This window comes from Nipponia nippon, unplaced genomic scaffold, assembly GCF_047370975.1.
Source record: "Nipponia nippon isolate SJK-2023a ecotype South Korea unplaced genomic scaffold, ASM4737097v1 scaffold_1, whole genome shotgun sequence".
In the NCBI taxonomy this organism is placed as follows: Eukaryota; Metazoa; Chordata; class Aves; order Pelecaniformes; family Threskiornithidae; genus Nipponia; species Nipponia nippon.
Genome location: NW_028262290.1, coordinates 54,602,449 through 54,617,895, shown reverse-complemented (window position 1 = coordinate 54,617,895; position 15,447 = coordinate 54,602,449). Strand labels below are relative to the sequence as shown.

General features: G+C 40.8%; 1 protein-coding gene across 22 annotated transcripts in view; it reads left to right on the top strand.

Moving 5' to 3' along the window:
* EPB41L3 (erythrocyte membrane protein band 4.1 like 3) overlaps positions 1-15,447 on the top strand; it is a 145,958-nt gene that overhangs the window by 114,746 nt on the left and 15,765 nt on the right. For 10 of the 22 annotated variants that reach the window (XM_087755973.1, XM_087756058.1, XM_087755955.1 and 7 more), the window contains exons 9-14: positions 162-314; positions 2,338-2,435; positions 3,796-3,971; positions 6,095-6,315; positions 9,968-10,534; positions 14,486-14,539. In XM_087755973.1, coding sequence (XP_087612099.1) covers positions 162-314; positions 2,338-2,435; positions 3,796-3,971; positions 6,095-6,315; positions 9,968-10,534; positions 14,486-14,539 — 1,269 coding nt within the window. The remainder of the gene's footprint in view (positions 1-161; positions 315-2,337; positions 2,436-3,795; positions 3,972-6,094; positions 6,316-9,967; positions 10,535-14,485; positions 14,540-15,447) is intronic. The other 12 variants (XM_087756122.1, XM_087756106.1, XM_087756087.1 and 9 more) reach the window with 4 other exon arrangements.

Here is a 15,447-nt window from a genome sequence, read left to right as displayed (position 1 = left end):
TGAATGCAGTCAGTGAGTAGGGTAGCTCTCAGAAATCAGGTCACTACAGCTGATGCATTAAAAAGACATAGCTCAGATAGAAACACAGTATACAAGAATCTGTAGTGCTGTGGAATGTAAGGAGAAAAATATTCAACAAACTGCATTGCTTGCTTTTCCAGGATTCCGAAGGAGTGGAAATCATGTTAGGAGTCTGTGCAAGTGGTCTCTTAATATATCGAGACAGACTCAGAATAAATAGATTTGCCTGGCCAAAGGTTCTGAAAATTTCCTACAAGAGGAACAACTTCTACATCAAAATCCGACCAGGGGAGGTAAGGGCATCCTGACACTCTTTAGTGAATGAACCTTTAAAAAAAATGGTGTTCTCATGGATTTGTTGATTTGTCATGTCTTACAAGCCTGTAACATTTTTCTCCATTTATATTTTTTAATTTGTGCTGATTTTCTTAGGAAAGATTAAGTAAATACTTTATTTAAAATACAGGTAAAATCTTCTTTGGTGTTTTTCTGTTTACATCCATGAACTAACGTAAAGAATAAATACGGCCATCTGCATGTACATAGCTCATCCGTATTATGAATACTTTGGGAATTTAAGTAACTTTAAGTAGCTTATTCATGGAGTACTTGTCATCCACCACCATATTGTATATTAAATTAGTGTCTGTTCATCTTACCCGCTAAGAGATGTAGACAGGCCATACCAAATTTTATAAGTGTATCAGACAAGTAAATTTGGAGTCTGAGTAGAAATATGGAGACCGATAAAAATGGAGTCAAGCATCCATCATTCAGCATTTTTGGTAGCTACATGCATTAGCCTCCCAGGCCCGCAGGAGCTCATGTCCTGACCCTGGAGAAGGTGATGTGAAATCTCGTACAGTGAGTGCCCTCTCGTGGCTCAGCCAGATGCATAGCAAATACCTACCTCATGGGTTGAGTGTGCACCAACCCAGAAATAAGATGATAAATCTTAGGAAAAATCCCAGGAGGAGTTCAGGATCATCAGAGGCAAAGGAGTGTCTCCATTTTAAGTGCTGGTACAATAATTGGTCTGTGATAGATGAAAAGCCTATATCCATTTTAGGGAGTGGAGCTGTATAGCAGGACAGAAATCACCTGGATGAGGACTGGCATTTCTCCCTTAGTGCAACATGGCAGCTGGGAGTCCCAAGCCAATGTCTCCAGTACTGGCTTCATAAGCGACCTGGGAAATCTGCTGGGGCCCCCCACCAGCCCCAGGGCCTGAGCCTTTTTTAGAGTCCTAAACCAAAATCCACAAACCTACATCTCCTGCCTCTCAGCAGACAGTTTTGGTAACCAAATTCCCAGTCTTGAGTTTGATTTTAAAAAAACACTAATAGCCACTGATGTTCCCAATGCCTGCACTCAAGCTCCCCACCACTGAAGTCCTATTGAGCTCTGCTGGGCTTGGTATGTAGCATCCTGTGACCTTATGCAAAATAATCAATGCAGTCTCTTTCCAAATCACATTAGATGATAATGTGATTCACCATCCCATGTGTCGCTTATATCATCTTTATTGTTTTGCTGTTTCCTGCCTTGTTTCTCTCTGTCAGCTCCCCGTAGGGATCCAGGCTTCCTTACAAGTGCCCTTCTGCCCACCTTTCCCCGATCACAGCAACACTATTTCACCTCCTCAGCTATCTGCATGTAGCCATCAACATCTTACAGCAATTGTAGCTGGCACAGCTTTTGCATCTGGAATATATAAATCTGCAGCAAAACCTGGAAAGGTCTCTTAGTATCCCCAGTCAACTCTTTTCAATTACCTGTCTTTTCCTCATCCTCCCCAGGAGATAAATTAGCTAAAAACACTGTGATTTACTAAGTGTAGTTCTTTCACTGTAAATCTCCTTAATCTAAGGCTGTGTGAGACCAGATCAGTCCCTGGGGACTGTTGCTCCCCTCCAGGCTATTATCAGGCTTCCCACTGTTGTTTAAACTGGTGAAGTTAAAACAACAGGGTTAAAACACTTAAATGATGTTTTTCTCAGAAGTCTCCCAAGTTGTAACTGATATCTTTGTTACTACAGGGCATAAAACATCACTGTCGCCATCAAAAATCTCTTGCTTATTATCTCAGCTTTCTGCAAAAAACAGTCCTCAAAGGTTGCCATTGATTATCACTCACAGCTTCCTTCCCAGACAGCAGTCTGCAGAATATGTATATATGTGGTTATATACATGAGCATATATGTTCACCCTTGCAGTGAGATTATATAGATGGAGGAAATGAAGATGAACCTGTGTACACTGTCTAAAAATAGATACACAGCATCAAATACATACTTCTTCTTTTTTCCTACCTAGTTTGAGCAGTTTGAAAGCACTATTGGGTTTAAGTTGCCAAATCATCGGGCTGCAAAGCGCTTATGGAAAGTGTGTGTTGAGCACCATACATTTTTCAGGTATGTGGATTTCTTTTCCTAAAGGTGTGATAGAAAATGCAACAGAAAAGACCAATTCTGTCAGCAGAGACAGAAGCCTTCAAAAATCAAATTGTCTTTTTGATCACGAGGTATCTCTGAGCAGACAAAGGAAGGTTATTCCTTCTTCAAAATTTGAAATGTTTCACCCAAATTATTCATACTATTTCAGATAGATACTGAATGTTTAAAATCACCATATGGTCCCAATTAATCGTTTTGCTTTATCTGTGCCATGATATTACCAGCCGCTATAATTAAAGAGATGTAGGACTCTGCTGCACTTCTGCACATACGCTTGTGTAGGGAGAACAACTTATATGGAAAATTACTGGGGGATGTGGGTAAGAGTTTAAAAGAAAAAAAGGAGACTTTTATTTAATTACATATGAAAATACAGACAGTAGTCGGTGGTGTATTTTTTGGTCACCCAGAATACCCAATCCATAGCTGTAATTTTCATATTACTGAGGAATTTTGCAGGTATGTTTTTGACATCTAAGAAGACCTGAGAAAAGTTTGGGACAGTGGAATAAATGCTATAATTAGTTTGTGCTGAGATAGTCAGCAAAGAGATACTTAACAGTGGAAACCCAAAAGGGTGAGATTTTCAAGGGCGTGAAAGGGCGTCCAGCGCTTAAAAACCCCTCTCAAGATGTTTGGGAGGACTGAAGAATTTCTGTCCTTTCTCAAAACTATTGGTTCAGGCTGTCTGTACGTTCATATGAAATGCAGTCTTAGCAGCAAAAGATCTAAAAAGAAATTGAGTGTGCATTTTTGGGGTGTGTTCTGATTTTTAATGGAAAGGCAATATCTAAAGCATAAACACCATATCAGGAGAATGGCTTCTTCAGCAAACTCCCATAGCCAAAATATAGAGGGCAGGAAGGCTCTAACCCAAAAAATGTCTGCGTCCCTGTGAATGAATACTGCCTGGCATTCACTGGAAATCTGTTCTGGCCCTGTCCTCAGAATAACAGCACCATGTTAAATTTGAAGTTAAGAGATATATGTGTATTTCAGCCCAGATCAGGGTCCCTGATAGAAGGAACACCTTATTTTTAGTTTTGGTGATTAGAAAATAATAAATCTGATTTTCAAGCAGGAAGGGACTGAGTGATTCTTGCCCATTAGGAAGAACTCAGATCTTCAAATGCATTAGCTAAGCGGTTTTGTCATGCTGTATGAGGGGCATCCTTTGATTCCCTTTTAGCCGCAGACCTGTGAGGCACAGGTTATGATGGAGAGTGGTACCCAACAGTCATCATCTCTCTTCTGCAGAAATAGTGGACTGATTTTTGGAGGAGGGGGAGTAACAGGTGCACTGCTTGGTGTGTTTTAGGCTCCTGCTGCCTGAAGCACCTCCAAAGAAGTTCCTCACTCTGGGCTCCAAGTTTCGCTACAGCGGCCGGACGCAGGCCCAGACGAGAAGAGCCAGCGCCCTCATAGACCGTCCCGCACCTTACTTTGAGCGGTCTTCTAGTAAACGTTACACTATGTCTCGCAGCTTAGATGGGGGTAAGGTCCTCTCAACTGATTTTGTTAAAAGTTATCATCACGGTGGTCACTGCTTTAGGTTAGGTATAAACCTCTTGTCATCTCATCTCCTTGAGCTTCAGCTAAGTGGAGGCTGTGAGTACCTGCACGTTCACTGCAAGGGTAGGGGAGGATGCAGAGAAATACTGTGCTAAATGTACTGCTGCAGTCCTTACAAAGTGTTTGCTTGGAGGAGGTCCTTGGAAGCCTACTCTTCATGGCGCCTCTGTCCTTGGCCTCACACCTGCAAAGCACTTCCCTGCTTTGGGAAAGGACAGGGCACCTGGACCTGCCAGCCTGGACCTGCGTGCCCGAGCAAGTCAGGCTTCAACACTTTTTCAGGGTTTGCATGAGTAACTGTTTGGGGTTTGGTTAAACTTGGCTTTTTTTCTGATGTAGGTTTTTCATTTAAGTCTATGTTAAAATTCATAAATGAATTTTTTCCCTTGATTGAGTAATAACACTTGCTTCCGATTACCTCGCATCCTAGTTGGATGAGCGCTAACAGACTTTTTCCATACATCACTTTTGAAGGTGTGAGATGGAGAGTAACATATGCAGGTTTATAGTATGTCCTTCCTCCTCCTCTCTTCCTCCGTGGTTTTATGGAGGTCATGGTTCTGCTGCTCCCTTAGGTTAAACCAGCATGCGATTCAGAGTCTCAGCAACTTCATCAGCTGTTACTGTTGTCAGCTATTGAGTAAAAAGAGGTTGTAGCTTATTTTTGTAGAAAAAAAAAGACTGAGACTAAATTCAGAACTACTACAGTTTAAAAAAAAAAAGGTGAATTCTCCCACAGAGTATCACAAATGAATTGCAATGAATATAGCTGATGGTGGGGAGGGGGAGAAGCTTTGATTTAAAAGTACTAGTGACAAGCCTTCTTTTCTCCCCCTAAAGGTGCTGCTTGTCATTAATTATTTTGGAATCTTCTAATTCTGATGTGCTTCTTGCTCATACCAAGCAACTGGTGACCTGATGGCTGTGCATGTGTCTCAAAGCAGAAATTATCCTTCTGTGTTATTTTGTTTGTAACATCTAAACAAGATGTCTCCCTCTACTCCCTTTGCTTATGCCTGCCTCCTAAGCTCATTCCCAAGAGACAAGATATCTAAAACGCTTTTTCGCAGCATTTGTTAGACTCTGTAAGGTTTTTTATGATGTTAATTTGCATAAGTGCAAATGGAGAAAAGAGGTTTTTTAATCAATGCATATGATTTCTTCACTAACATTACTATAATGCAAATGTGGCTGTAGCGTTCTGCATCATGATTACACTGTGATCCTGGCCCTGTCATTTGTTACAGATGCAAGTAACTATAAATTTGAATAGTCCTATTGACTTAGAAATTAGTTACACAGTAGTCAAGCAAGGCCTGGGTATATTATTAATGTTTTGATTATATTCTATCTGTAAATCTACCATTTATTTCAAAAGCATTTATATATATTTAAGTTTGCTGAGTTATCGAATGTTTACATCCTAAAATATTCTGGTTTGGTCCACTGAATTGAATGTCATCACTTCCCAGAATTTTTTAGGATAATGAGCTCACTTAAGTGGCAGACTTTAATATTTGATAACACAAAGATGCCATTTCTTGATTGTCAGATATTATGCCTGTGTTACATCAATAGCATTTCTTATAATGCAGCACGTTACTCACTGTGCATTTGATCTGCATTGTTACATTCTGACGGATTTTCAAAAAAATCTCTTCCACCCCCATGGCTGATGTTGTAGCTGGTTCTTCTTATGTTTCCTGCCTGATAACAGTGGCAATGCATTGATTTTTTTCTGATGTTTTACTACAGTAGCACTTTTAATGGCTCGCTAACATTTAACAACCGTGTACTGCACACATTAGCTACAGTAATGTGTGTATACACATCCATAATATATGTTTATGCATATAAAAGCTACAAGCTTTATTTCAAGTAAACAGTTTATTTAAATGTATGCACATGCTTCTGGTTTCCTGAAACATGACACAGTTGTGTTTTCAGCAATATCTCAAATGTTTTACTAACCCAGCTTTTTAATTTTATGCAGCTTCTCAGCAAAAGCTATTTCAGACTTTCCCTCTTTAAATATTTGCTTTTAGCATCAGTGAATGAAAACCATGAAATGTACATGAAGGATTCTGTGTCTGCTGCAGAGGTTGGTACTGGCCAGTACGCCACAACAAAGGGCATCTCTCAGACCAACTTGATAACCACTGTGACTCCAGAGAAAAAGGCAGAAGAAGAGAAAGATGATGAAGAGGGCAAAAAGAAAAGAGCAGAAGAAGTCACCCCGGTCTCGGCAATACGCCATGACACCAAGGTAGAGTTTTGAGGTTTTTGTATTAAACTGACCTGCCTGGAGAGTGCTCAGAGAAACACAGAATTGTTAGGGAGGGAGGAGATACCCAGTTCCGTAAAAGGAAACTGGAACGTACACGGTTGTATGTACGTGTATATACGTGTCTTGAATCAATATTTTTATAGTACTATGGAATTTCATATAATGTTGTAAAAGTCAATTCCTGCCTCGGACTGTTTTTTTGAAACCCGTTTAACAGTCAGCACAGTGTTTTTTACATAGCATTCAAGAGCTCCTTAGGAAATACCCAAAGGTAGCCTAGCAGCGCATGTTTTGCTCCTTTGGTCTTCAGTCGTGTTTTGACTTAAGTATGGACATCATTTTTTTTTTTTTCACAAGGCAAGAAAATAGTTCTGTGTTCTTGTATGTAGCTCTGTGCTTTAAACTATGGTATTTTTCTCATTTACTTCTCATAACGCTCTGTTTCCTTGCATGTATTTCAATGAGCATTTTTCTGTATTGACTTTTGGGTATTAATATACTATTATAAGCTTTTTTTCCTCGCTTACAAAAGCATTTGCTTCCCTCATTTGAAGTTTTGCATTGAAGAAAACTGTTTTTGTTGATGATTCTCTGCTCAGTTGTTAAATTCGATTCATCCCTCACCATCTCCAATGCCACCACCACTGCATACACGTACACACATGGCTGTGCATTATATCTACTGTGTAATAACACAGACGGGGTAAATGAAACAGGGGGACAGAGAAGATACTGAATTTCAGAGCTTGACAACGAAGAGAAATAAGGTAGAATCAGAAAAGATCAAGTGTAAAATGTCTTCTGTTTCTTTTACATTGAGGAGAAGAAAACAGAATATGAAATACTGAATCTAGGATACCATTCAAAAACTGTACTATGGAATGCACTTGCTAAACAAGTAAGATTTACCGTCTTCATTTATGAGGAAAAACCTTGATGTATACCTTTACACCAACAAAACTGTCAAGCATGCAAATGTTAGAACCTGAACTTCTAGCCCTATCATATAAGGCCACAATGAGCTACATGGCTAAAGGATCGAGTCCTCAAAAAGAGCTGCAATTAAGGTACCAAAAATCAGAAACAAATTGAAATATTGAAATTGCAGATGAGAAAAGATTTTTCTTTTGAAAGTGTAGACTGTAATTGTAGCATTAAAAAAATAATCTCAGTAAAATTTCACTGGGGTCTTCCTGAAACTCCATTAGTTTCTGCATGGAGAAACACTGATGAAAATCAAATATGCAGAAAATATCCAATAGAAAGTAATTCTGTTCCAAGTGTTTGTTAATTTAGGTCAATGGAGAGATCAGCTGCATTTCAAAGATCATATGTTCCTTATATACAGCTAGAAATAGTCAAAGATATTTTTAGGAGAATATTTTGATGGTACTTAAACATGCACAAACGAATTATTTTTACACACACACACCCCCCGCCCCAAAAGGTGGCTTCTGTTTAAACCACCTGCTAATAGAGCTTCAGTTTTGTAAGCCTACAGAAATCTCAGTCCTGCTTCCACTGGACCCGCTAACACTTTCATCATTCATTACAAAGAGAATAGGGTCTCAAGAAACACAGGACAAATTTGAAATCAAATTCCTATTTAAGGGTATATAAATTTTATAGGTAGGTTTTCAACTTCTCCACTAAGACATTTTTCCTTTGTTTTATCCATATGTATTTAAGTACCAGAAGTTATTCTAAATATTAACACTGCAAAGATGTCAATAAGTGAATAGACTGTATTTGCAAAGAATAAATTTACTTTAGATTTTTGGTCTTTACAATATAAAGAGAAGTTCTGTGTATTTAGCTCACGTAAAGTCCTGTGAGTCCATCAGCATTAAATTTTGACTTGAGCTTACTGCGTTAAGCTCATAAAGAAGATGTTCATAAGCAGTTTGAAGTTAGGCTTGGTTTTGGTTGTTTAATTCAGGAATACAAATTGCCTGACCTGATAGATTGGGTTTTTTTAACTGTTATGATTAGACGAGAGAAGGAAAATGTTAAGGGGAGGGGAAGGGGCTCTTCTGTGTAAATATTGGGCTTAAATCCCATCCTACTGTTGATATACCTGGTAAAGATTAGGCTTAGTAGCTAGCATTGGTACAACCTGTGTCTAAATCCTGCTTGTTGGCTCAGATTTGGCACCAGCTTGTACAGGCAAATGCTGTTTTAGCTTTGAAGTCATTCTGCTCTGGGGAGTTGGGAGTGGCAGTGGGAGTGAAATGCCTTTTATAGCTCCTCAGGGAGATGCGTGGTGGATGGAGTCTTTAGGGTTCGGTCATGGAGCCAGCGTGCCACTTCAGCTAAGTGCGCCTAGTTGACTTTGGCCAAAACATCTCAGATCCGTCAACATTGTGGCAGGTCTGTTGTACTGGGGTATTTTGGTGGCGATGGCTGTTGTTGTCCTTCTAAAGAGCAGTTATGGCTGCCCTCAGGGAGCATGTTAGGTGACAGTCTCCCCTCCTGCTGAATCACCTCCCTCCTCCTACCAATTTTTTGTCCTTGAGTGACCTTAAAGACTGGTTGAATGCCCTACAAGTGGCGTATCAAAGCAAATCCTGCTTGTTGGTAGCCAATACTCTTTGCATTGTGGTAAAATTTGTAGCAAAAGCATTGAGTACATTCTTACTTCGCTATGAGTAAAGAGTCACTTTTTGACTATGAGGAGATATGGCTTGGACCTCTCTCTGATCAGCCCCCTTTTGGATCCCCAGCAAGAAAGCAAGGGGTCTGCCTAGCCAAAACCTTCAGATCCCTTCTTTCAATGTGCTGCCAAAGTGGTGGGGTACAGCGTAGTGGGGGGCAGCAGGGCGCATGGCTGGGAGGGGGCCAACCCCCCCAGCGCTGCCTGCTCCGGCTCACGGTGGGCAGAGGTGAGGGCAGCGCTGCGGGGACGCTCGGGGGAGGCCAGCCTGGGCAGTGATGGGAGCCGTGCTGAGGAGCTGGCAGCTGGGGTAGGTATTGAGCTAGTACAGTTTTTTCCATTGGTAACAGCTGACATACCGATTTATGCCCCTCCAAACCAGACTGTGTTTTATTTAGGTTTAGGGTCTAGCATTTTTTTTAAATATTGTAATGGAGGAATTTGTGCACATACAGTTCTAAAATCTTTAGGGTTTTAATTATCACTGCTGAGGTTGTCCAAGGCATAGATGGGAAGCATCTGGCACCCACTGGGTCTCCTCCTAACTGCAGGAATGCTGTCACAAGCAGTGTTGGTATTAGAAATACATTCCCTTGTTTCTTTGTTGCTCTCCATGTACTTCATGTTTGAAAGCTCCTTGTGATCTGAAGCCAGACTTACAGTAAGTGGAAATTGGCAGCACCTGAAACTCCACATATGGCTGTGAAGGTTTTTATGTAAATCATGTGCTGCAGATGACTAGACAAATGCTGAATCAAGTTGCCTTTTGTAAGTTGTAACCCTGATTCACTAATACCTGTGGTGTGTGGCATGGGAACATGCACCATTTAACTCAGTGGAAAGCTGTGGTGTTAAAATACTGTTTGTAATTTTTTATATATATATAATTTATCATCACGGAAGAAAATTAACTAATTACAGTTTTCTTTTTGTCCTTTTGCTTTTGCGCCTTGTTTGCTGCTCTTTCTCTGTCTCCAGCCATCTTTGCTTGGCACTGACTCCCGCCACCCTTCGCCATCCTCGCAGCCTGGCCCCCATGCATCTTCAGCAAAGCTTCGCAGGAGATGCAAGGAGAGCACTCAAACAAAGTCGTTAGGTTGTGAGGCGCCCAAAGAGAGCGCTCCAAAGCATGGCGAGTCAGAGCCGGACTCTGACAGAAAGGGGCGAGTTTGCTCCGCCGAGCAAGACGTGGCTTTCGGCTATAAGCAAAAAGCCAGCAAAGGCGGAACGCTGTTTTCCTTCTCCTTGCAACTTCCAGAGTCATTTCCTTCCCTCCTGGATGATGACGGCTACCTGTCGCTCCCTAACCTCTCCGAAACCAACCTCCTGCCTGCCAGCGTGCAGCACTACCTTCCCATCCGCTCCCCCTCCCTGGTGCCTTGCTTCCTCTTCATTTTTTTCTTTCTGCTCTCTGCCTCTTTCTCAGTGCCATACGCCCTCACTCTCTCCTTTCCTCTGGCTATGTGCCTCTGCTACCTGGAGCCCAAGGCGGCCTCCTTGAGCGCCTCACTTGCCAATGACCTGAGTGACAGTTCAGAGGAAGAGGTGTGTACCTCGGCATCGAACACACTCTTTTTTGTGTTCAGTGCTTCAGTCCTAACCAGTGTTAGATTGCTGCAATAGTGGTCCTACTTTCAGAGCCTCATTTCTGTCTGTGCTGATATGTTAGAAGGGGTGTTTCTGGGTTTTTTTTTGGTTTGGGGGTTGGTTTATTTTTCTTCTTTTTTATTTTTTTTCTCGTGTTGGGAGTGCAGCTTGGGGCCCAGGGTTAGGCACAACACTGTGTGGAAGTGGCTTGGTTTGAACTGTGTCGGCTGATGCAAAGTGACTTGCACTAAACAAATTGCCACTGATCAGCTCTGAAATATTGTATCTGAACCCACCAAGGCCTTTTCTTCCCCTATCTGTTTATACTAGGGTTAGAATAGTTATCTAAATAGTGGGAATTAAGTACAATTTCCTGCATAATTATATATGTTTATATAAATATAATGTATGTATATACATTATATTTATATAAATAGCTAGCCAATAATAATGGGCACCCTCACCAACTTCAGGGGGTTCGAAATTCAGGTGGACTCAGCTTTTTGCAAGAGACCATCAGCTGTAGCCTGAGCCCAGAAAAGGCTTTCCGGTCCAGCGAAACCTGGATCTAGATTTTCAGCCTTGATCCCGTCTCTGCTGCAGATTAAATTCTTTTCCCATGCTTAAATCCAGTGTATCAGTGAGAGGTCAGATTGGGACAGCTGTTCTGCAGCTGTTCGGGGAGCTTGCCATGTGGGCTGTCTTGCCATTTGCAGTGTTCCGTTAGCACTGCCAAAACCGATGCCTCAAGCCACCAGGGTTATCGCAGGCAGATAAACCAACTGCAGGAGGAGTCCACAGTGGTTCTGGGAACTGTGGATATGATAATATAATATCCAGAAGAAGGAAAGGAATCTGCTTTTAAGTAACACAGTAGCTGGCATCTCAGTTTTTGCTGGTGCCTAGTTATTCTTTGTCGACAGAACTCATTAGAGTTCATTTTTCCTTTTTCCCCTTCATCTTCAAATGCAAAAATATGGTTTTGCTTTGTATGTAAAAAACCCCCAGATCAGATAATCACAGACTAGTTGGCCGTTTGTAAAAAGCCATCTTGGCCACTTGTCGATGCCGTTGCAGTAGTTGTTTTCAATAAACCAGCTTGCGCATCTAAACATTTGTGTAATCTGCATTGTTGGTTTTGTAAGACTTGGTGCAGGATTTCATTTCCTTTTTATGGAAAGCCAAAAGTCGCATGAATTTGTCTTGTAAAAACATTGTCTTTAGATGCTTTTGGCTCTGTGGTGCCTAACAACTAAATAATGATGTACAATTTCTGATAAAAGGCATCCAAAATGTTGCTGTCTCATTTCGTGTCCTCGTTTTGAGATAGTATTTAGGTCTCAATTTGCATTAGCTCTGCACTTGGATTAAACTAATAGCAATAACAGCATTAATACAGTGCCAGCTCCAGAGGCAATAACGAGGCAGTGTTTATGTAATACATTGGTCTGTTCCTCTTTCAGAAATGAGCACTTCTTTTCATTAGTAAAGTTAGGAAGTATTGAGCATAAAAACGTATAAAATAGGCTTTTTAGTATCACTTTTTTATGAGGGTGATAACTCTGGCAGTGCTTCCTGGCAGACAACACAGACTTGTGCCTAATCCAGAGGGTATTTCTTGTTCAAAATATTGCATGAAAGTGAATATGTTTTAAACTCGGGCATGTCTGCATTACATTGGCAAAACAAATCACAGCAATTACGATCGCAAGTTAGAGGAGGTGCAGCCACAGCATCTCAGGAGATAGCTGCCTTCCCTTCCTGCTCGATCCCTTGCCTATCCATGAGCCCCACCAGCAGCTGCACTACAGCCTGTCTCAGAGTTGAGCCCGGCCTTCTTACTCTCCGCTCCAGAGGAAACCTGCCTTGCTGAGCCTTAATTCGCCATTCCCTGCTCTGCAATAACCCCGGATCTTTATTTCAAGTAACTCAGTAATGCTGACTTGGACTCCATGGCCATTGATTGCTTATTTAGGATTTCATTGCTGTTATGGTAAAAGAAATAGAAACCTTTTTTTTTTCTCCCAGTTCACAAAAGATTGCACATAGTGATGCAGAAGGCTGCAACCAGTACCCTAAACCAAATTCATACCTTTCTGATCTCTGTTCTCCCTCGAGCAGTGCATCTGGAGGCAGTCCACGCAGTCAGAGACAGAATCTTACCCCTTAGATTTCATTAGCTTCTGTGTTCGTACCTTAGTGACTAGTATTTCTATCGACTAAATGCCTAGATTCATTAATTCCTCTTTTTTTTTTTTCTGTAAATAGGAGTGACAACGCATAGATTTTTTTATATATTGCCATACCTTTACAATTGCTTATGGTGTTACAAAGATGTGAGATCCTTCACTAATAAAGAAACAATTTTCTAACACTTTAGTGAAAGCAATTTGACCAGCTAGGTGAACTATTTTGGCATTACAGTTTCATTTAAAAATAAGCGATCTGTCTAGTGAGTGGATATTGCTTGAAAAATTGCATATAACTTGCATTCATGCACTTACCAAATAGTCACAAATGCCTGCTTATTCTTCCTCCTGTCGTACAAGCAATACAAATTATTCAAAGGAAGGAATGATAGAGAACAAAGCAATGAAAAGATATCCAAAAAGCAGTTTTATGAAACATTGGAGTTGTCAGAAAATGACAGAAGATAGGAAATTCAAAGTTAAGACTGATACTCCATCCACCAGTAGGTTGCTTTTTTCTCTTGTTTCATATTGATGTGATTTGAGGATGAGATGTATTGTCCTAGCTTTAAATTACCTGCCTGGGTTACTTTAGATTGTCTAAGGACCACAGAAAATCACTAATCAAAACCAGAGCTTTCACTGATGTTAAAACAACTTGGATGTGCCAGTCTGGAGCAGTAGGGAGCACTTTCTTTACTTACTAGTTCTCCATTAAGCTTGCATAACATCAAAAATAGTCATTTGAACTCTCTTCTCAGCCTGTAGTAACCTACACTCAACTCTCTATTTATTAAATCTCGACACTTGCATTCACCACTAAAATGTTCTTCACAGTGTCGAGCAAAGCAGGGATAGATCAGTCTGTGCAATGCTGTGCTTTGTTTCATTTTTATCACTTGTACCTAGTAAGTGTTTTTAGGGGGGGAGTTACTTTTATTTTTCTCCTGCTTTCATCCATATTCTTAAACGGAATGAGAAGTATTTTTGATTCTTTTAATGGCAGTTTTCTTTCTTTTTACTATCATGAACAATATCAGCTGCTCTTTATTGGAACTGAGTGGGATGTGATTACTCCGCAGACAGACAGTAGATGGGCTGGGGGTATGGTTATTTGAACTCCTTGGTAATGCAGACAGCCTCATGGTGTATAATTGTGGAGACAAGAACAACTTCTGTACAAATGAGGGGCTGAAAGTCAGGTGACTGTTAAAGTAGCCTTTTTTTTTTTTTTAATTAATCTTTTCCCCCTCCAGATAAAAAGTCAAATACCACATTAATCTATATTGGCTAGAACAAAAATTTGATGAATAGTTTTCTTTAAAAAAAATTATGGGAGGAAAAGTTTGTTTAGAAAATATTAGCTTTTTTTTTTCCCCAGTTTTTTTTTAAGCCACCTGGCTTTCTTAAAAAAAAAAAAATTTGCTATTCAAATAACACTTTTCCAGTAATGTTTTGTTTGGCTTATAAATTTGTTCCAGTAAAGCCATATACTGTGTACAGTACGCCTCGAGTCTTCCTCTGAGTCTGTTCTGTTTACTAATATAGCACTTTTATTTTGCTTCTTTGACTTGTGCGTGGTTTGAAAAACAATGCTAATGCAGTTCGCAGGGATGTTGAATTTAACAGCTCCCCGTGTGAGCCGCGTGTACTGATGAGCTGGGTTTATTCTTTATTCCTGCCTTCCTCTTGGGACCCGGTTACTTGTCTAACCAAATAGACTGACAGTGAGCAGACGGATACTGCAGCTGATGGTGAGACCACTGCCACCGAGGTTTGTACAGTTGCCAGCACCCAGTTATGGCAGGGGAGAGCATTTTGCCTCATCTCTTCCCGACCCTGAGTGCCAAACTGCATGTCTCCTACGGCAGTTCAGGATCCCTCTCTGCACCTGTGTGCATGTGCGTGCGTGCGAGAGCTTTGCTCGGCGAGTTGTGGTTTTGGTGCTCCCCACGGGTTCCTCTTCTTTCTGTGTTTGGTTTGGAAACTGCGAGGCCTCCGTGCTGCGCAGATAATGGGGTGGTGGCAGCATCACCCATGCCAATGCTGCCCACCTGGGACGGTCGTGCTGGCCAGATTGTGCCCTGGGTTGTTCAGTTTGCTTGTTTGCTCTTATAATCTGCAGCTTGTGTGGGAAAGAGAGGGGGGAAAAAGACAGTAAAAAGCAGTTTTCAAATTTTATGAATAAAAGTATTTCTAGGTTATAAATATCTAAGGTTTTCCTTGAATGTAATTTCACGTGTCATCTTCACATATTGCCACCAGTAGTCCAGGTATTGTCTTCAGAGGAGGAATGTAAAAAAATTGCGATTTCCTTTGCACTGAGAAGCCTCATATCCATAACACAGTACATAGACTGTACAGGCAAATTCAACCCTATGTGACTCCAGTGAAGTGCATATACTGCTTTCATAATTAATATGGTTGCAGCTGCAAACATGAGCTGAATTTGGTCTGACATCTGGTAGAAGACAGAGTCTTACCACAAACACTACTGTAGGTTTTCAGTAGGATCTCATTAATATTTCAGACTGTTAAAATTATTGTCAAGGAAAAATTCTCTGTATGATGTGTCAGGGCAATTTGGCCTTGGCTGTAAATAGAATAGATTTGAACTGAGTTATAAAGTAATCAACAGATAAAGATTTTCCCATGGGTCATTTGACTAATTAGGACTATATA